This window comes from Typopeltis vanoorti, chromosome 2 (assembly GCF_054136105.1).
Source record: "Typopeltis vanoorti isolate ZY-2024b chromosome 2, IOZ_Tvanoo_1.0, whole genome shotgun sequence".
Lineage (NCBI taxonomy): Eukaryota > Metazoa > Arthropoda > Arachnida > Uropygi > Thelyphonidae > Typopeltis > Typopeltis vanoorti.
Window position 1 is genome coordinate 53,038,711 of NC_143550.1, and position 22,870 is coordinate 53,061,580.

Below are 22,870 nucleotides of genomic sequence, written 5' to 3' on the forward strand. Positions count from 1 at the left end.
TGTTGACATGCGCAGAAGTGTCGAAAGGTCTCATATCTGTGGGCGTGCACCGCATAACTTTAAATCCGCATAAAAAGAGATCCGCGTGTGTGTGTGGGGGGGGGAGGGTGGTTATTTGTGATAATAATCCTTCTCAAATTGAAATTGGTTCCTATAAATTTGAAATTGTACATATTTTTATATACTTGGGATCAGAAGTTAATTGGAAAAATGATATCAGTACTATTGAGATTCAGAGACATTCTTTCCACAAATAGATGCCCTTGTGGACTTAGGAAACACCTAAAGTCACATCTGATTTCAAGAAAAACAAAGATATAGTGATCAAAGCACTTGTAAGACTAGTGTTAACTTATTCCTCTGAAAACTGGGTATTATCAATGGCAGATGAAAGATTGCTAGGTCTGTTTGAAAGAAGAGTTCTCAGATATATATTTTTGGAGCAGTGCAAGAGAATGGTGTATGGAGGAAAAGATATAACCATGAACTATACAGATTATTTAATGAGCTAGCCATTATTAAGTACATAAAAATAAATGGATTAAGTTGGGCTGGATACACTATATGCATGGACAGTAATAGAATAGTTAAGATGTTTAATGCTAAGCTAGAAGGAAAAAGAAAAATTGGAAGACCTAAATTAAGATGGAGTGATGCAAGATATTAAGGTTTTAGGAGTCAAAAATTGGAGGAGTTTGACACTGAATAAGGAAGGCTGGCAGAAGTTTCTGAAGAAGGTCAGGACCCATGAAGGGCTCTCAAGCCGATGATGATGATGACGATGATGATGATATATATATACGGTTTTGTTTTCACCAAATAACAGTCCAATTTGAAAGAAAATTAATGATTGGAAATGAATTGTGAAATATTGTGTTTAGACTATCCTAGGAGCTTCCATAGCTCAGTCAATTTCAGCAATGCTTTTCAGATGGATAGACCCTGGGTTTAAATCCTGTCTAGGACTTGAAGAACCTTCATCAGAACTTTTCGAATGATGGCGAGTTAAATCATCTCGCATGGAGGTGGCAGGGTTTTTCTCTCTGAATCTGGTTTTTCATCCTGCAAAACATGTAAACTACCTAGAACTCATGTAACTAACAACCATAATGAACTGTGTAGACTAAGGATTAAACTGTCCCATCAGAGCAGTGATCAGGTTTCAACGATGCTAAGTTAACTGGCTGTGACAGGTTGTCGAGTCTAATCTACACTGAGAAATGGAATGGGAATGGACTACGATAGTCACATGAAATAGATGAACTACAAAATAGTACTTAAGAGGCTGCAATTAGCATGCTACAGAAAGATGATTTTTCTGAAAGAATTAATGATATTGCACTCATTTGTAGCAGTATTTTTTATTTAATTTTAATGGAAGTGCTTGTTTAGTGAATAACTTATTATTGTATACCATTCATAGTGCAGTTTGTAGCAGTACTTTTTATTTAATTTTAATGGAAGTGCTTGTTTAGTGAATAACTTATTATTGTATACCATTCATAGTGCAGTTTTATGGCAACCAAGTTGTTGTTTAGAGAATTTAATATGAATGTTTTGTGAGATGCGGTCAGTCAGTGAGAGAGAGAGAGAGAGAAAGAGAATGCAGTTTGAAAGTGGACAAAATAGACCATAATAGGAACAATAACTTGAAAGAAGTGTAGATATGCCAGAAAGATGAACTTGCCATAATGAAAAAAAAAGTGTCATTAGCTATGCAAGTCGTTCACAGAGCAAATCATGAAAAAAGCAAGTGATGTGGTAAAGAAGGAAAAAATGACACAGGAGAAAACTAGAGTATAGTGTATAGAGATTCCATGATAAGAAAGGAGTATGACTAAACTGTAGTTTCCTGGTGTGGAGATTAAGAACATTTGTGACACTTTTAGAATGCAAGGAGGTAAATTGAAAGAGTTGAGTGTGAAATAGGATGGGAATTTTTTTTGCTAGGTGTGGATGATTTGAGACGTGACAAGTATGGAATAAGAAAAGATATGAGTGTTACTGGAAGAAGTCAAAATAAGATAAGTGAGAGCATAAAGATGATTTGATAGTGAATAGAGATTAAGTCCACTGCCATGGTGGCAAAGAAGTCAACATGCAAGTCAGAAGAGGAATAAGGTACAATATGTAAAGTGAATGTAATAGTATGCATTGACAAATCAACTCAATGATTGTATGGTGCATAGTTATTATGGAAGAAATTCAACTTTCAACTATAGTAATATAGACTGGAAGTACGAAAGGGTATATGGCAAGCAGGAAATAAAATTTATGTGGCTCTTAAAAATAATTACTTGAAACTGCATGTAATAGGGTAGGAGATGCATGATCACTCTTCCTGAATGGAGAGACTACAAATGACATTGTTCACGTAGTTTTCACTTTGGAGGTTGCTAAACATATGGAATTTTCAGCCAAAAAAAGAGAGATTTGTGAATACAGACCAATGATTATGACAAACTTAAGATGGATTTTGGAGCAGCTCCACTGCACAGAAATTGCAAGGGAAGAATGTCCAGTCCATAAGAAATGCCACTGGTTGTTTGAGGAAAACAGTATATCAGACTGCATACCAGAATCAGAAGAAATCTGGTAGAAGTGAAATGGATAATTGCAGAAGCAAAAGATGGGGAAAAAAAAAAGATATAGGAGAAATATACAGAAATGTGATAAACAAGTTCATGAGCAGTACAAAGCACAGGTATAGAGTGGCCACTGTGGTAAGGAAGGCAAAATCAAATTATTCATGGAAATTAGACAAGTAGGACAAAGGAAATTCCAAAGGTTCTTTTGTAATGGAGCAACTAGGAGGATTATGGAAAAATAATCAATGCTGACAGTAGGGAGGTGAAAGAAGCCAAAGAAATGGTTGAATTATGAATTACTTGGTGATCCATTTGTGATGGTGTGTCATCCAATTCGTCCAATCTCAATTTGTCCCATCGATGTCAATTGACTATCATTGTCACCTGTGCCAACTAACCTAACGTGTGAGGGTGGACCATGCATATTATCTTGCACCCTTCTCTTTTGTGTCAACTGACTATTATTGCCAGCTATGTCAACTGACTAACCAATGTATCAACTAACTAACCTAGCCTAACATGTGAGGGTGGACCATGCATATTGTCTTGCACCCTTCTCTTTTGTGTCAGCTGACTATTATTGCCAGCTGTGTCAACTGACTAACCTACTACTGTGCCAACTGACTAACCTGACTAACCAATGTGTCAACTAACCTAACCTAACATGTGAGGGTGGACCATGCATATTGTCTTGCACCCTTCTTTTTTGTGTCAACCGACTATTATCAATGATCACAAGTTATTTATAACTCCTTGGACTAATATGAAGAATTGGACAAATAGGATTAGATAAAATGTCCTACTGGACGAGAAAAGTAATAGAAGAAATGCCCTGAAATCCAAAATTTACACACTTTCTATAACGACGTGGGAGTTTAAATGAACAAAAGAAATAGCCATACCATGATGCAGCTGCAGAATTTTGCAAAGCTGCATAGAATTGTGTATGTGATGGAACAAATGGGGATGGATATGAAGTGGAAAACGAGAAGAGGATGGTGACTGATAGACACCAAGAATTATATATGGAAGGAGAATCAAGGAAAATGCGAGTGACCAGTGGTGTGCCAATTCACTTGGGCTGTTGCTACGTACATTAATAATATATGGAATGATTTGAGGAAGAATATCCAGTAGTTTGATAATGATGTAAAATGGGAGGACAACAATTAACAAAGGTGAAATGGAGATCATGCATGATTTAAATAGAACTGACAATGTTACTTTTGTCCACATTGTAGTAAGCGCTCTTTAGGATGAACAGATTACATGCTATGCATTGCACTGATGGAAATGTACTGCAGGAAATTTATTATTATTATTATTAGACACCTCCAGGGAGTCCAAAGACTCATCGAGGGAGAGTGTGCCAACAGCATTGAACGACTGGTCCCCTTCCAACTACTAACCACGCTCAAACTTACTGAGAGAAAGGATTTGATGGATTGCAGTGAAATTCAGAGAGTATGGTACAGAAGTGAACAAAATGCTCAAAGAATCACCTATATGTTAAGAAATACATCAGGGATAATGAAGTTATTATCCTTCTTTATATGGCTTTAATATGACCATATCCAGTATGCAGCAATTTCATCACTTGGATTCTTAAAAACGAAATGGTGGAAAGTATGAAAAGGCAAGTAACAAGATGACGAGTTTCATGTACTGCTTTCTGAGGAGATGTTCAAGGTTTGATGGATTAAAATTTGGTTTCTGGAAGGAAAATATGGAATATGACAGACACACGCACAAATAGTAAAGGAATTCTATAAGATGCAGAAGAAATCTTTAATAGATGACAAGAAGGGGATTGGAAAGACCTGGATTTGAATCCTGTCTAGGACTAGAAGAGCCTTTATCAAAACTTGCAACAGAAGATGAGTTAACTGGTTTTATAGGAAGGTGACAAAATTTTTCTTCGAAGAAACTTACATTTTTCATTCTGCAAACAGGCAAACCAGCCAAAAGGATACACACAATTTAAAAACTTAGCAAGCAATGCAGACAGGATTAACTGCCCTATCATAAGCATTAAGCAGGTTTATAAAATCAAGTTACTTGGACGTGACAGGTCACTGAGCCTAAAACAAAAGGAAAAATGGAATGGGACAAGAAGAGAGTGAATAAGGAGTTGCTCCTGGTTGTTAAGAAAGTAGTTAGAAAGCTGTAATAATTTTTGCTTGAAAAGAGTGTATAATTTTTTAGGGGAGAAGATAGGAAAGGTGTGTACTCCGATAAAATTATCACAATGGTGATAGAAGATCCATAGTTTAGTCTGTATATATGAAGCCTTTTTTGTTGGAAAGACCTGGGTTTGAATCTCATCTAGGATATGAAGAACATTTATCAGGGCTTTTCAAGTGACGGTGAGTTACGATGGCCTCATAAGAAAGTGGCAAGGTCTTTCCTCCTGCAAACAGGCAATCTGGCCCTGTGAGCAACACATATCTGCAGACATAAAATAATTACTATTATTGATGTAGGAGAGGAAGGGCAGGTTGGCTACATTAAACTGCATAATACTCTTAATCAAGGGACTCAAACCCATTTTGGATGGACGAGAATTGCATGGAGGTAGTGATGAGAGTGACTTTCAGTTCAATCCAAGTATCCGGCATGTGCAAAACACCATATATTTGTTATATGCATTTATGCCCCTGTTAAAACTTGTAGTTTACATGTTCCTATTAGTTAACCTATAAAGAAAAGTTACATAATCTAAACAAAGTGGAATGTGATATTCAACTGCACAAGTAAAAATAAGAAGAAATAAACACCTCTTATAAGCACTTTTCAGTACCAACAGAAAACAATGAGAATAAACTTGCCATTAAATTCTCTTTCAGTATTTAAGGAACAGCAGTGACTACCCAGTAGAAGTCTGGCAGCTTTAATAAATTCATCTAAATTACCATACGAATAAAGAAGCACACATCTCTGATGCAACATTTGAACATCCTGTAAAATATAAAGATTAAATTAGCAAATTAAATGCACTTTCATATTTTTTATTTTTAAAACTTACGAAACAAAGGTTATACATAATGAAGAATTTTGCAACAGCTTTTCAGGTGGTATCCTATCAAATGCCTTAGAAAAATCCAACATTAAAAATTTTATATATTTTTTTAATTTTTAAATAAAAATTAAAATATATAAAGAGAAAGGTGTTCAGCAAGCTCATGAGCAGTACAAGGTGTGGGCAAGAAGGGTAATTTGTATGGTAAGGAAGGCCAAAGCTGGCCTTCCTCTCATAATTAGCCAAAGGCTAATTATGAGAGGAAGCTAGCTGATAAAGCCAAAAGAAATCTTAAAATCTTAAAGAGTTCTTTCACTATGTAGCAAGTAAAAGGAAGAATAACTTTAACAAGTGCTGATGGCAGAGAGGCAACAGAATCAAACAAAATAGTTGAGTTTCTGAGTGATTGCGCTCCAGTATCTCTACCTGAATGGTAGAGATACTGGAGTGCCAGATGTGACAATGATTGCTAGGAGGATACAGGCAGTTGAACGGAAGATACTTATGTTACTGTAGAACTTGAATGCAAATACAGCCATGGGGTTAGATGGAGTATCAGCCCATGTATTATGAGCATGTGCAAGAGAACTATCAGCTCCTCTGGCCAAGCTGTTTAATTTAATTCTCAGTTCTGGGAAGGTGCCTAGGGAGCAGAAGTGAGAGAGGAGAGGGGGGGGGGGAATAGTCTCATTGCATAAAGGAGGTTCCAAGACAGAAGCAGCAAATTATAGGCCAATCATTATTTCAAGAGTGGTGTGTAAGGTACTGGAGAAGTTGGTAAAAAGACAGCATTCAGTAATGGGTAGACAGGAATATGATATCTATAGGAAGCAGCACAATTCTGTGCTGCTTCCTATAGATATTAAAAAGTAAAATGCCACCTGAGCTACTGCATGCAGACCCAGTTGCCTGGCTTCCATGGAGATGATCAAGTGGTGGAGAGAATCCAGAGATGAGTGACCAAGATTGCGGAAGGTATATTATATGGAATGCTCCCTATGAGGAGAGATTGAAGACCTGTGGGCTTCAAAGACTAGTCAATAGGAAAAATACAGGGGATCATGATAAAAACAAAAATTATTAAAATGATTTTTTTTAATATCTGGCAAGAAAATCAAGAGAGCAAGAGGTTACTCCTGCAAATTTTGTAAGAGTGTGATTAGCAAGGGCTTGAGAACTATACTTTTTGTTTGGCGAATGAGGAACAGGGTACCAAAGGGAGTTTTGTGTGTTTGTCAGTGAATGAGTTCAAGGAGAAGTACAATAATTATTGTGTGAACAGCATTAGGTGGCCCTCACATGATGAGTGACTCGATAGAGATGCCCAAGGAGGGGGGGGGAATATATATATATATATATATATGTATAATAAACAAAATCCATGGAAAGACTTTGGTATGAATATAGAAGTAAATAGAGGCAAATGTTCTGGAGGATACGGAAAAATCTTAAAATGGAGGAAAGAGTACCATTAAAAAGTACCACAGATGATAATGGTGGCATGAAAACTGAAGATAAAGATATTCCAGATGTCTAGAGTAATTACTTTGAAAGACTGCTAAATGAAACAAGAAATGACAGAACAGTGGTAAAAAATATTCAATTGAATGCAATCAAGAGCACATGTTAATGACTGAGGTAGAAAAGCCATCAAAAAGATAATCACAGAGTAATGGCCTGGGTGTTCAAGATAAGACTTATATGCAAGCATACCTGAGAAGTAAAACTTAGAAAAGAAGAGGGCTAGATAATTCACTCTCAAAGGTCAAATTCTAGATGACTGGGTAGAAATATCATAGATAATCGTCTGTAAAAAGGGAAATAAAACTAATACATGAATAAAAAGAGGAATTTTCATAAATCTTATCTGAAATGCTGAGTATTTCAGGTAAGAGGAGGCCAAGTAAAAAAATGTGGAAGAAAAACTTTGAGAAGAATAAATGGAATTCATACAAGAGATTGTTAGGATCAGATCTTCACTTGAAGGCAAACCACTGAGAAATCATGGGAATATAACAAGGATCTGTTTTGTAGATCTGTTTCCAGATTTGAACAGAATTAGTGAAGATGATTTCCAGGTACTATCTTACCCTCTTGGCAAGTGGAAAGAGGGTAAGATAGTACCAATGCATAAAGGTGGCTGCAAGACAGAGGTGGCAAGCTACAGACCAATTAATATATCAGGAGTGGTTGTTAAAGTATTGAAAAAGTTGGTGAAAGGTAAAATACAATAGTGGATGGATAAGGATATGATACTTTATAGTGGGCAGCACGGCTTTATAAAGGGAAGCTCCTGTCTCAGTAACTTATTCACATTTTATAATAAAGTGACAACATAATTGGATAAAGGAAATGGCTACACCATGATACTGCTCTCAACTTTGCCAAGGCATCTGACAGAATACCACATGAAAAACTATTACAAAAACTGGGAATGGATATGTGGCTAGTAGCATGGGTGTGTGTGTGGGGGGGACTGATAGATGGATACCAGAGAGTAGTATATGGTGGAGCGGAATCTAGGGGAATGAGGGTGACTAGTGGAGCATCTCAGGGTTCAGTACTAAGGGCCACTACTCTAATTGGTATATCAATGACACGGGAAAAGATTTAAGAGGGGATATTCAGTTGTTTGCTGCTGCTAAATAAAGATAGATGGATACCAGAGAGTAGTATATGGTGGAGCGGAATCTAGGGGAATGAGGGTGACTAGTGGAGCATCTCAGGGTTCAGTACTAAGGGCCACTACTCTAATTGGTATATCAATGACATGGGAAAAGATTTAAGAGGGGATATTCAGTTGTTTGCTGCTGCTAAATAAAGATAGATGGATACCAGAGAGTAGTATATGGTGGAGCGGAATCTAGGGGAATGACGGTGACTAGTGGAGCATCTCAGGGTTCAGTACTAAGGGCCACTACTCTAATTGGTATATCAATGACATGGGAAAAGATTTAAGAGGGGATATTCAGTTGTTTGCTGCTGCTGCAAAACTGGGAGAGCAACAGTTGATAAAGGTGATGTAGATAACTTAAATAAATGCAGGATGATTTAAATAAATTGGCATTGTAGGCAAAGGATAATGTTGCAAAATGTAAGGTTATGCACTTTGGGTTGAAAAGGTTGCATATGGTGTATTATATTCATGGTACCGGATTGAAGGAAATTGATGAGGCTAAGGACTTGAGGATAATGGTGGGCAAAGAGCTGAAGTTCAGAAGACATATTGCAAAAGATTGCTTGGATGTTGAAAACACTGGATTTCTTGGGGACCAGCAGGTGGGAGAAAGGATTCAGAGACAAGTGACTAAGATGGTGACATGGTGAATGCCCCCCCCCCCCTTCCCTCATACACAGGAGTTACATGAACCATAGGTTCAGAGATCATATAATAAAGTTCTAATATCTGTGGTCTCTGGTATTTAATCAATGGTGTTTCTGAATTCTCAGATCCATAAGTTAAAACTGGTTTGAACACAGTGTGATTTATATATGGCTACTTTAGTGGCTTGGACTATTTTCTCTCTTATTCCATATAACTTAATTCATTTCATAACATAGCATACCAGATTTGCTTATTCTGCTGCTGTTTCCATATGTAATTACCATTATTATTATTATTATTTTACGGCATCTCCATGGAGTCCAGAGACTCACCGTGGAAGACCCAAATTAACCATTACACACACAAATCCTATCATACCTCATCTTGAATCCATTCACCATCAGGAAACTCGCAACCAATTCTGACAATCCATTCCACTCACTCACCACTCTCTATGCAAAAAAAAAAATCTGGTCTACCCCCCCCCCCACACACACACCCATGCTACTAACCACTCTTTTACACAAATTCCATGTGGATGGCCCCTAGTTCTCTGACTATTTGTCATATATTGAAAAATTTCACTTACATCAATTTTATAAAACCCCTTTAATAACTTAAAAGTTTCTATCATGTCCCCTCTTTTCTGCCTACCAACTAAACTTTGTAACCCACAAACCTTCAACATATCCTCATAGGAAGTATTCCACAGACCTGTCAACATCTTGGTCACTTGTCCCTGAATCCTCTCTACCACCTCCTGGTCCCCCAAGAAACTCAGGTGACTAACTAAATCTGACAGATTTGATAATCAATTAACATGTAGATAATCGGATATCAATCAATGCTCCATTAACCAAGATCCTAAAGAAGCTTTGGTATGGTAGAAATTACAGCTAACAAAAGCTAAAGCCTTGAGTCCAGCATACTATGTCTAATAATTGTGTATTCTTTAGCCAGTGTGTGTGTGTGTGTGTTTTGCAGAATGAAAAACTCTATTACCTCTGTATGAGACCAGATAAGTCACCTTCATTCGAACAGCTCTAAAGAAGCTGTAAGGAAAAAAAGAAGGGAAAAAAACAAGAAAGAAAGACAAATGCAAACATCTTAGATAGAGTCTTCAGCAGATTTTCAGTTGAAGATAAAGTAGTTGATCTCCTTAAGAGGTGGAAGAGTTTTTCATCCTGCTAGAGAACACAAAGTGGTATGGCATTTTTGACTAAAAAAAATACAGCACACAGACATTATTTTAGAATGACTTTGCTTTATCATTAGCTTTAGATTAAAGTTCAATAAGTTACAATATTGCAATGAGAACAAAACAAATATATTTGCAAATTTTTAAGATACTAGCCAATTATAAAATAACTGACTAATTATAAAACTACTCACTATGGCTGCTTCTTCATTTCCTTTTTCAAATTCTATTAATAAAATCAGTTGAAAATAATTAAAATAAAATAAAATTAATTAATTCAACATTCAATAATTTCACTTAATCTATCAATTATTATTATTATTACTAATTATTATTATGACATGACACCTCCAGGGAGTCCAAAGAGTCATTGAGGAAGGGCACCTGCTCTACAACTGTCTGTCTCCACTACCTACAACGAACCGCTACACCATCAGCATCTACCGCCCACCACTAGTATTTTCACAATTATAATCATAGTATTAGAGAGAAGATGTTGTTGTTGTTGTTGCAACAGATGCGAAAGAAGGATTTACAATTTATATATAAAGATTTTTCAATTATCTGACCTTTACACAACCAAATCTTCAATTAAATGACTCTCAAATGGGTTAAGTGTCAACCAACCTCTGGTGCAGCACTACATAACAGCACTTTCAGTCAACTAATCCTTCAATTATCTGACCATTAAATTCATTTCCCAATATGGTTAAATAATTAAGAACTTATGTACTTCAAATACTATTTTTAATGATACTTAATTCTCTTACTATGACACTACCACCATCAACGCCATCTACCGCCAATGACTGCCACCACCACCTACAAATACTTATGGGTATTTGAAGACTTTTTTGTCTGTAAACTGTGTGTGTATGTTCTGAAGGTCGATTTGTCTGATTCACCTTCAATTGAAAAAGTTGAAAGATTTCCCTTGTCACGACAAGAATGATAATCCCATATATATGATTATATATAATCCCATATTAGAACCAATGATGGGTAGAAATCTGATAAGAAAGTGGAATCATATCAAAAATTGCATTTGAAGACCTGCAGATTATATTTCTTAGGAAATACATATGAGAGAAGACTATTCTACAAGGTAATACTAGAGAGAATGACTGAAGGGAAAGTAGAAGAATCCATTCTATAATATGGAGATGAACTGTGAATACTGAATAACTACTTGAAGTTTTCTTAACAGATTTAGAGGAAAGCATGGGAACTGCAAATGCCACTTCTGATAAACAACCATGGCAATATCTGCAAAAAATGGAGCCTGCACAAACTGAATATCTGTGAAAAAGAGAGTGAAGGAAGTTAGAAAAGGATCACTAATCAACATGATTGCCCCATTTTATAGTGAGTCAAAGATATTTTAGGAAAATCTTATGGATACCAAAAGGCAGAAGCTATACTCACTAATCAGAACAGATTTATTTTTTGTAGAGCTCATAGTTATTCAGGGTTAACATATGGTCTCAAAAGAGAAAATGTCTTGGCTGTAACATGTCAAGAAAGATTAGAGGCTAGAGTCATTCCAAGAAGAGAAACTTTTTTTTTCTCTAGAGATATATGGAAGTTAAATGAAAAATTCAAAATTTTTTGTTTTTTTGAGAAATAAGACAGGATTGAGTTTTACTAACATTCAAAATTAAAAATGTTTTAGAGTCCTATTGAAAAATATTTTGGTGACAAGAATTTAGGTTTGTAGAAGTTCATATTCTGAAAGTGTTGCTGATTTGTATAGTGTCAAGTTTGTGAAACATGAAACAAGAGATTAATGAAATGCCATCAGCAAAATTGTGAATTGGATTTGCAGTCAACTAGAGGTTGATATGCAGCAAAAAGAGTATGTGAAAAAATGGAGTATTGTGGAAACAATGCATTAGCTTCAAATTTTGAGGATCCATCCTATATAATATGCATCCAAACAGAAAGCTGGCACCCCTAGCTAGAGAAGCCAGATTTGTGTAATACAATATGATGGAAGCTTAACAGGGCTGTATCAAACCTAAATCCATTATGGTGATCATTTACTAGTTGAGAGAAAGGCTTCAAGATAAAGTAGAAATACAGTATGAGTAATTTTCTCCACTACTTTAGCAAGAATGAAATGAGAGAAACTGGATGTTAATTTGATGGTAGTATTTCCCATCTTAGGAAAGAGTTAAATATAAGCTAATTTCCAGATTTCATGATAAATACAGGGGGTCCTTGACATGCGTCGCTTTGACTTTACGGCAGTAATCCCATAAATAATTTAAAAAATAAATTTCGACTTGAAGTAGTGCGACGTAAAATTCAAACGTCGCAGGCGAACTTGTTTGTGAGCATGGTGGAAGAATACGCTGTTATGCGCTGTTTGTTTGGGAGAGGTGGCGTCGCTTGGGTTCCAGCATACACTCTTTGGGTACCGCGTGCTTTGTTTACATCCGCTCTCTCACATTTGTGTTTGTGTTTTTTTGTGACTTTTACCCTTCAATATGGCTCCCAAACGTAAGGCAGACTCTTCCGATGGCAGTGTGGCAAAGAAAAGGAAAGCCATTACATTAGAAGTGAAATTAGACATTATTAAAAGGGTAAAAAAGGGAGAAACGGCAACGAACATCGGCCGCACATTGAACTTAACTCGTACCACAGTCGGGACTATTATCAAGGATAAAGTTCGCATCCTTGAACACGTGAAAGGATTGGCACCCATGAAATCGACTGTGATTACGAAAAAACATAGTAGGCTAATGATTGAGATGGAAAGGCTTCTTGTTCTTTGGCTGGAAGACCAGCTTCCTCCTCCTCCTTCCATTAAGTCAGTCTCTCCCTCCTTGCAACACCCCTTCCAGTGTGCAAGCCAACCACAGAATCACCTGTACAGAATGTACAGTTTCATTTGTCATTTTGGGGATTGTTCTCATTTTTATGTTTGTTTTTTTATTACAGTTTCATTTTTGTCATTTTTCTGTACTATACAGTAATTATGTTCTCCCTTTCATTTTCCTATGGCCTAGTTCTGTTTCTTGATATATACATATGACTTTAGGGTGTTTTAGATTAGGTAAGTAACTTAGGCTATGGTAATTCCAACTTGCATCAAAAATCGCCTTACGTCAGTCCGTAGGAACAGATCTCTGATGTAACTCGAGGATCCCCTCGAGTTACGTCGGAATATAAACAGGAGTCATTTCCAGAAAACAAAACCTTACACTTGGATAAAGGATGAAACCAAGAACATAATTTCTTGGCATCTTTAACTTATAGTATGACCAAGTGAAAAAAATTTCAACAACCTGTTATGGAAGGGACTATCAACCTACTTCAGTCTTCTTTAAAATAATGAAGTAAGTCATAAGTCTTACTTCATCATCACCTGGAAGCCTACCAGCTAATTAATGACCACCAGTACAAAAACCACCATTAGATATCCACTGCAGTTCTTCCAGCCTATACTAACTATTCCGGACACATGCCACATAAAGGTTCAGAGAAAAGAATCATGTAAAGAGGGTTGTTCAACCAACATGCGAAATCACGTGCTTTCTTGTCTGTCGCTGGACTAGTAGTAGCTTGATTTTTGTTGTCGCTTTTTTGCATTATTTTTTTATTATTAATTTGTATGATGGATCCAGTACTGTCAACAAGTTCTGTTGCTAAACGTTTCAGTAGCTTTTGCAAAAGAATATTGAATAATTTGCTAACATTCTGCGAAAAAGAATCGTTAAAAGACAGTCTCCTTGTTCCCCTTTCTCAAGTCATAAAACGTGCAAGTGCAATTGTGGTCGACTGTTAAAAGAATTCGTAGGGAATCAAAAGGTGAAGGTAAGCCAAAATTTAAATCTCCTAAAAAAAGCACCAGAGAAAGAAAACCATTGAAACCACAGCTTTGAATGATTTTGATGTAGACGTTAGAACTAACTATTCACGAATTTTATGTGGTCGAGAAAAGAGTGCCAACTGTTCCGAAATTGATTCCTGTGCTTAAAGAAAAAATTAATTTTCCTTGGAAAAGAGAAACTTTAAGGATAATACTTCATGAAATCGGATTTTGTTTTAATGCTATTGAGTATATTTGGGCAGAAGTGAAAAGTTTCATTCGCCATTGCAACGTACCTGGGGGTATTGACATGTCGAAACTTTTAAGCTTTCAGAACAGGTGATTGAAAGTATTACAGTTCAAAACTGGGGAATATGTTGCTCTCATGTCACCTCATTGGAAAATATGTATTGGGACAAAGATGGAATTATCAAAGAATTATGCAAACCTTTGGTGATCAGTTTAAGTTAAAGTGATGACAATTCAGACACCGATTCAGATGACTATGAAGATTAAAAGGATTTGATAATGGTATTTTTTTCCAACCTTTTTTTTGCATGGGTTTGTTAAAAGAGTCACAACAAGTCATAAATAATTAATCGGTTTAGGACATTAAAGTGTCTCAGTTCTCTCAACTATCATCATCATACGTATCAAGGATTTAGGCCTAGCATGGTCTGTTCCGGCCTTAGAAGTCATCGTTGAATCGTTTAAGAGGACGTCCTGGTTTTCTTTTTCCTAATGGTTTGTACTTTAAGGCTTGTTTTGGTAATCTTTCTGTTTTCATTCTTTGAATGTGTTCCATCCATTTATGTTTATATTTTTTAATTTTTTCTATTACTGGTTCTTGGTTTAATTCTTTCATAATATCTTCTTTCTTTTGTGATCAAATAGGGTATACTTTGCAGTTTTTCTCATAAACTTCATTTCTGCTGTTGTTAATCTTTGTTTGTCTTTTTGTTTTATTGTCCAGATTTCGCTTCCATACATTAAGACCGGTAGGGCTAATGTATTGTATACTTTTAGCCTGTTTTTTTTTTAACTAGATTTGGTTTAAATATAGAGTTAATTACACCTGTTATTTTTAAATATTTTGCAAAATTTACGTTTATATCTTTTTCATTTTCATATGTGATCATACATCCTAGGTAGTTAAATGAATTCACCTGTTCTAAGATCTTGTTATCTATTACTATTTTAGTTCTTGCTGGATCTTGTCCTTTAAAGGCCATAGTTTTTGATTTTTCCATTGATATTATCATACCATAATCTTTGGATATCTCATTTAGATTTAAAATAGCTTTCTGTAAGTTATCTTCAGAATTTGTAATTTTATTATTTGGTCATCGGCAAAGAGGAGAGTGTTTAAGTTAACTGTAGGTGAAAGTTTAATTCCTTGAGGTAAATTTTTACTCCATTTTATTATTATTTCATTTAAGTAGATATTAAAGAGTTGCTGAGAGGGGACATCCCTGCCGGACCCCTTGGTTTATCTCTCTCGTATATGATAGCTCGTGATTTAATCTTATTTGTATTTGATTATTTTCATTTATACTTGTGATAGCTTTTAGGATATTATTTGGTATTTGTCTTTCTTTTAATATGCTAAATAATATGTTTCTTTTAACTTTGTCAAATGCTTTTTCAAAGTCAATAAATGCAATATGTGTTTCTAAATAGTATTCTCTTCTTTTCTCTATTATTAATTTTAGGCAAAAGGCTGGGTCTATACATGATCGTCCTTTTCTAAATCCATTCTCTACTTCTAGAATAAAGTTTTCGGAATATTTCATTTTGTTATTTAAGATTCTGCTATATATTTTGTAACAGAAATTTAGTATACTGATACCTCTATAGTTTTTAGGGTCATCTCTATTACCTTTCTTAAAGATAGGAATTACAATTGCTTTTTTCCATTCTATTGGGGGGATACCAGTTGAGGAAATTTTATTTAAAAATAATAAGAGTCTTTCTTTGAATTTTGTTCCTGCATATTTATATAGTTCTGAACCTAGCTTATCTTTTCCGTTTCTTGTTTCTTTCAGGCTGATTTCTAATTCTTCTTCAGTTATTTCCTTTTCATTTTCGTTAATTGTTTGCCAGTTGTCTTTTTTAAAATATTTGTCTGTCCACAATTCTGTGTAGTAATTTAGAAATTCTTCTAATTTCAATTCAGTGTTTAATTTTATGTTTTCTTTGGTATCTGCATTTAAGTGTTTCAAAATCTTATATACATTGGGTCTTATTTTATATAAATCATGTTCTAAATTAGATACAAATTTATTCCATGATTCTCTATGTCTTTTTCTGACTTCTCGTTTAGCTATGGCTCTTATTCTTTTATATTCTATTTCATCTTCTAATCTTTTACTGCTTAACCATTTGTGATAGGCTTCTTTTTTCTTTTTGATTATTTCTTTGATTGTATCATCCCAGATCTTCAGTTTTTTCTTTTATTGAATTTTTTGGTCTTTCCTAAGCTTTCATTTGCTGCTGCATTTAATATCGTTTTTATATTAAGCCATTCTATTTCTATTTCTTCATTTTGTTTTATTTTATCTAGATATTGGTTAATTCTCTGTTCATATAGCCAGTGTACATTTGTGTCATTCAATAGTCTAGTTTTATAAACAAATGTTTCAATTTTTCTTTCTGTTCTTGTTACTTGTAGCCATTTAGGTGGTAATCTTAATTTTATTTTAACAAGGAAGTGGTCACTGCTTATTTCATATCCTCTGTGAACTCTAACATCTAGTGAAAATTTTGATGTCTTTTCATTTAATATGAAGTAATCTAATATTGATTTCCATCCTCTTGCTGTCCAAGTATATTTATGTATGTCTTTATGTTCATAGAAAGAATTTATTATTTTTAGGTTATTATAAACAACAAAGTCAATCAATTTTTTACCATTTCTGTTTAGAGTGTGTTCTCCATGTATTCCTATATTATTATTAATTTTCGTGTTTCGAATTCTTGCATTTAAGTCTCCTGCTAAAATTATGTAATCATTTTTATTTATTTTATTATATATGTTTTGTAGCTGATTATAAAAAATCAATATTATCCTGTTCTCTTCCTTCTTCTGGGGCATATAAACCAATTATTGTTAAATAGCCTCTATCTATTTTTATTCTAGCTTCTATTATTCTTTCATTCCATAATTTATAATGTTTTAACTGTTTTGAAAGGGAGTTATGAATCCAAATCATGACTCCTGCTTGTGCTCTTTGGTCTCTGTTGACTCCACTGTATATCACATTAAAAATTTTCAGTTCTCATAGTTCCTTTTAATTTCTTTTTTGTTTCAGTGATTACTGCTATTTTAAAATTTCTTTCATTTAATAACTGGTCTAGTTCTATTTCTTTATATGCTATTCCTCTTACATTCCAGTTTGCTATGTGTATTATATTTTGTCGTTTCCATTTTCGTTTTACCTTTTCCATTCCAGGGTCGTTTCCCATAGATTCAATCTGATTATCTTTTTCTGTCAGCTTACAAGTAGAATTATGTTCTCCATGTCAGGGGACTAGCCTGACGATGGAATAGTTCAGTGGTAGGGCTGCTACCTTAAGGCTTCTGAACTAGCCTTCTTCCGAATTTAAACCCATAGGAGGAATAGGGTATATTGAAGGGGAAAGAGTAGATTATAGAAGAAATATAGTATATACTTATAGTTGATTGAACTGAGACATTAAAGTGTCTCAGTTCTCTCAACTATAAGTTTAGAATATCTAAATTCATTTGAGAAAAATTTCTGTTTTTCTGTATAATTTTTTTATTTTATAGAAAACTTTCTTAAAAATAAATTTCGTTAAATTTTTGTTTTATGCTATACCTTTTTTTAATTTTGTTAATACTCTACGTACATTTTTCCATATGTTATACAAGCAAAATAGTTACACTTTAAAAACTACAATGTTCGTAAAAGAAGGGCTAAATTTTCCGACCTGTAATAATAAACAAATTCATCCCAGAAGACGGACTGATTACCTATTATCAGAATGGATTCTCCTTTTTGGGACATGCGCAGAAGTGTCGAAGGGTCTCTAATCTGTGGGTGAACTATACCTGTGTGCTGTGATCATGTGATCAAATGCAGTGCCAATCACTAATAGCTAGAGACTACTACTGTCCACTCTATCACATGTAAAGCTTTCTGCCATGCTCAAATAAAAAAAGGCATTATGTTTGTATACTGTCCCTCATAACTGGATAGCCAGTTTTTCTGTTTCTGGCTGTTCACTGCATGCCACAGTGGATGGCTTTCTCTCTTTCCATACCAATACATGAAGGCCTCAGAACTATGTTCTACTGCCAACTCTCTTTCTTTCTACTATATATAAAAAACCTCTCAGTAACTTCACATCTCTATTCATAATTTTGCCAATGATGGTATGATCTATTCCTACTGAAACATCAAAAGCCTCAAAATCTTCTACAACCTTAAACAATTCTTCAACAGATTAGAATAATCGAATTTAGTCTTGAGGGGAAATGGGATCTTAATTCACCTTTCCTTATCTTTGTTAATACCTAGCTTTCAGACACAACCAGATCTCGATGCTTAAAAGATATTTAACACCAGCTTTTCCTGGCACAAACATCAAGTCCATACTTTCCTTAGCCTCAATAAGCTTGGTATCGTTTTCTGGTCAAGATACCATTTTCACCTGCCCTGAGAAAATCTAAATCTTCCAAACCTTAGAATACTATTCTAATGTTTTGGCGATGCACCAAAAACCTTCTTAAAAATTCTTGATGCTATCCAAAACGGTGCAGTTTGACTTATACATGAATTTCCTATCACAGCCTACTCACTCCAACTATTATTATTATTATTTTACACCTCCAGAGAGTCCAAAGACTCATCGAGGGAGTGTGCCAACAGCATCGAATGATTGGTCCCCTTCCAACTACTAACCACGCTCAAACTTACTTAACCGAGCCATTAGTAGCCAAAAATAAGAAAGCCAGCAGCACCCGGTGTTCCTAGGTGGACACCCCCCAAGTACTGACCGGGCCCAACGCCACTTAACTTCGGTGATCGGACGAGAACTGGTATTTTCAACTTAGTATGGCCGCTGTTGTTTCACATAAAGTATGTTTCTGATCTATGTATTTTCTAAAGGCACTTTACTTTTGTATATATACCAACCAATGAATTGGAAACTTTTATTTTATGTAGAGGCATTTTATTTTATTTTATGTAGGTTGGAAACAGCCTTCAAATGCATTGATCAAATGCTCCTCACAGGAAAGGCTGTTTGTCCTTGCAAGTTTCTCAGGGCAATCTCATTCCTGACAAATGTCTTAAGACCACAGTTATGCCTTTTAGGCAAGCAATGTGGGTTATTTTTTCACTGATTAAACACGTGGGATATCTCACTGAGAAACCAGTCAACTCTGTTTTCAAAATTGTTACTCTAGACAGATGGGCATCAACAATAAGTGGATGCCCATCTTTATCTACTTTATCTACCTCTGAAAGATACTTTGTTTTCCCCACTGTGATCAACACTATTGACAATTACTAAAAGCATCATCTTAAATAGTTTCCTAGAACATGTGGTAACACATGTGACCAAGTATTTTGCATATATGTTATATAAGTGATGTTTATGTATATCTGCATAAAGGTTTTTAATTTAAGGACAGATGTGTATATGTACCTCATATACAGCCAGTTTTCTGTTTCTGATCATTCACTGTTTCTCATGGAGGATGGCTTCCTCTCAGATTGCCATAGCAATGAAGGAGTGCTGCAGGACTCTCTTCTATTGCCTATTATTTCTTCTACAGGGTGTTCGGGATAAATTTGACATATTTATAATTAATTATATTTTTCCGTAAGTTACATGTATTAACACACACTTCTCTTCATTTAAAAGTTTGGACCCTTCTTCATTCATATACAAGATGTCAGAAAGGATGGATAGCTGGAACCCACCTGAATCATGGAAGAGAATAACTTGTATCATGATGATTCGTGCCCGCCATCAAAATAAGGATATTACGACTGCTGCCCAATGCTCCCTGAATACAGTAAAAACAATCAGGCATGAACTAGAGACTTGCAATGGTGACTACGAGGATGTAGCAAGAAGAAAGATCCCTAGCAGACGATCTGATTGCGTTCGTACAGCAGAATTCCTCGCAAATCTGCAGGAACAGGTATTGAAGAACCCTGGCATTGGAATTCGGGCTTTGTTCGTGGAGTTGCTAACTGTAGTCAAGCCCTGGATAACAAGGGTAGCCAATGGTAGGCCGTATGTATGGCAGCAGGATTCGGCCCCTTGCCACACCTCTGGGAAAAGTCAAAAATGGTTGTCTGAAAATTTCTACGACTTCACCAGTCCAAATGTTTGGCCTCCAAACTCCCCAGACCTTAACCCCATGGATTATTTTGTATGGGGCGCAGTTGAAAAAGACACCAATCGCACTTCCAGTAATACAAAAGCCCAGTTAATGGATAAAATTAAAACAGTTTTTGCAGCCCTTCCCAGGGAGACTGTAGCATCAGCTTGTTCGAGGTTCCGAAGCAGAATTGAAGCTGTGATCGATGCTAATGGTGGTTATTTTGAGTAAATCTTGTTGATAGTATTGTAATTAACTCTGCCTGTAATGTTTTTTTGTCAATTCATTAAATTTAATAGATACAAAGAAGATTTTCTTTTTCCTTACGAAACTGTCAAATTTATCCCGAACACCCTGTATATATACGAGGGTGGTACAAAAAGTTCTCGGCCTAACATAGGGTGGATGTTCCAACAATTCATAGTGCAGATCCCTTAATTTTCCCATTGCCAAAACACCTTTGTGGGCGGGTGCATTGTCCTGATGAAAGATAATTTTTTTCTTCTGTAAACTGGGTCTTTTCTCACAAATTTTTTCGTCTACTCTGGTTAAAAGATCAGAATAATATTCCTTAGTTATTGTTTTACCCTTTTCAAGATAATTAATAAAGAGAATGCCTTTAGCATCCCAAAACACCAATGCCATGATCTTTCCTGCTGATGGAACCGACTGTGTCTTCTTTGGTGCTGAACAAACTCAGTTTTATTCTTGTTAAAATGCTCCACGCACTGTTCAGAGATTTTCATGCGAGTGCATTTTTGATCTGTTGTGAAAAAGCGCGACACCCATCTTGCGCAAAGCTTTTTCATTTGCAATTCTTCATGCAAAATATATCCTACACGTTCTTTTGAAATGCCTATAGTCTCAGCAATTTCATGCACTTTGACTTGCCGGTCATCCAATACCATATTGTGTACTTGATCAATGATTTCTGGTGTTGTTACACTTTTTGGACATCCTTCACATTGATCATCTTCAAGGCTGATATGGCCACATTTAAACTGGGCAGCCCATTTCTTAATTGTAGAAAACGAAAGGGAAGAGTGTCCATAAACTTTTATGAACTTCGAATGAATTTCTTTTGGTGTTAAACCTTCTTTTACAAAGAATTTTATAACCACACGATACTCAATTTTATCCATTTCAAGGGATACAAACAACACTTTTGCTTCAGACTGCTGTATATAACAAACTACTTGATAGAATTACTTGCAATTTCACATGGATGCTTATGACAGATGTACCAACTTAGAAAAAAAAAAATCTTGCCGATAGTGTTGCCATCTATGGTTGAGGCCGAGAACCTTTCAGACCATCCTTGTGTATATATATATATACACACACACACACACACACACACACACACACACACACACACACACACACACACACACACACACACACAAGTTTTGGAGTTCATATTTACTCAGTTAATAATGTTATGAATATTAATATGGTTTAATCGTGAGACACTACTAGTTTTGTTGACAAAATCAACTTCCTCAGGTATCCAATACAAAGAATTATATAAAAAATAACAGAAATATTGTAAAAAAACTGAAGTACAGTTTTATTTTTTATATAATTCTTTGTATTGGACACCTAAGGAAGTTGATTTTGTCAACGAAACTAGTAGTCTCACGATTAAACCTTATTCTTTTTAATCTCGGTGTTATAGTCATTCAAACCATATTAATATTCTATATTAATGACTATAACACCGAGATTAAAATGAATAAGGTTTAATCGTGAGACACTACTAGTTTCGTTGACAAAATCAACTTCCTTAGGTGTCCAATACAAAGAATCTAGGGAAATCCTCAACCCTGGACATCTAACTAATAACTTGAGCTGCAACCTCCCAGATAGTCATTCAGCTGTAATCATGTACTGGCATTCACATGATGCTGCAAGCACCCACTCTCTTACCAATGCAACAAATGAAAGAACAGCTTTAAATACAACTACAACATTTTCATACTAATTATGTATAGAGCCTCTCTATGTTGTTCATAGTTTTTTTAACCTTCAGTGTTTAGTGTTTTTTCTTTTATAATGTCACCTGATGAAGGCTGTTATAAGCCGAAACTAGTCGTGTTTTACTATTAAACCCCCTTTTACCTAACTCTCGGTTTAAGTCATTCAACTCATTTCACAATATATATATATATATATGACCTTCTCTCAGTGACTTTACTTCTGCTGAACTGGCATCCATTATTCTCATCCTCGCCTTGCTACTTAGATGCAATAATGCAAGTAGTAGCTGTCCACCATCCATTTATAATTCAACAGTTAACCCACTAATAGGCTTTTTCTAATCCTCTTTCATTTCATTTATCTCTATTCTCTAGGACAACCTTCTTCCTAAAACTGTTTCAAGAACCAAAACTTTCAGCTTTTCTAAAATATAACAGACTCCTCTGTGATAGAAACTTCAATAGAAACAGAAACCTCAGCAGAACTGAAGACAGGCAGTAGAATAAGAAGAAGGAATGAAAGAGATGAGCTAGCAGAGAAATATCATATATTTTAATGATAATGACAAACAGCAATTATTTTGTTGGT

The 22,870-nt window shown here is 35.3% G+C and overlaps 1 protein-coding gene and 1 pseudogene across 1 annotated transcript in view; both read right to left on the reverse strand.

Moving 5' to 3' along the window:
* Positions 1–22,870, reverse strand: part of LOC150109014 (general transcription factor 3C polypeptide 3) — a 306,866-nt gene that overhangs the window by 96,552 nt on the left and 187,444 nt on the right. Inside the window, exons 17-18 of the mRNA XM_090411276.1 lie at positions 10,325–10,356; positions 5,417–5,546 (exon numbers count right to left, since the gene is read on the reverse strand). Of these exons, the coding sequence (XP_090267402.1) occupies positions 5,417–5,546; positions 10,325–10,356 (162 nt within the window). The remainder of the gene's footprint in view (positions 1–5,416; positions 5,547–10,324; positions 10,357–22,870) is intronic.
* LOC150109015 (5S ribosomal RNA) lies at positions 18,917–19,034 on the reverse strand (annotated as a pseudogene).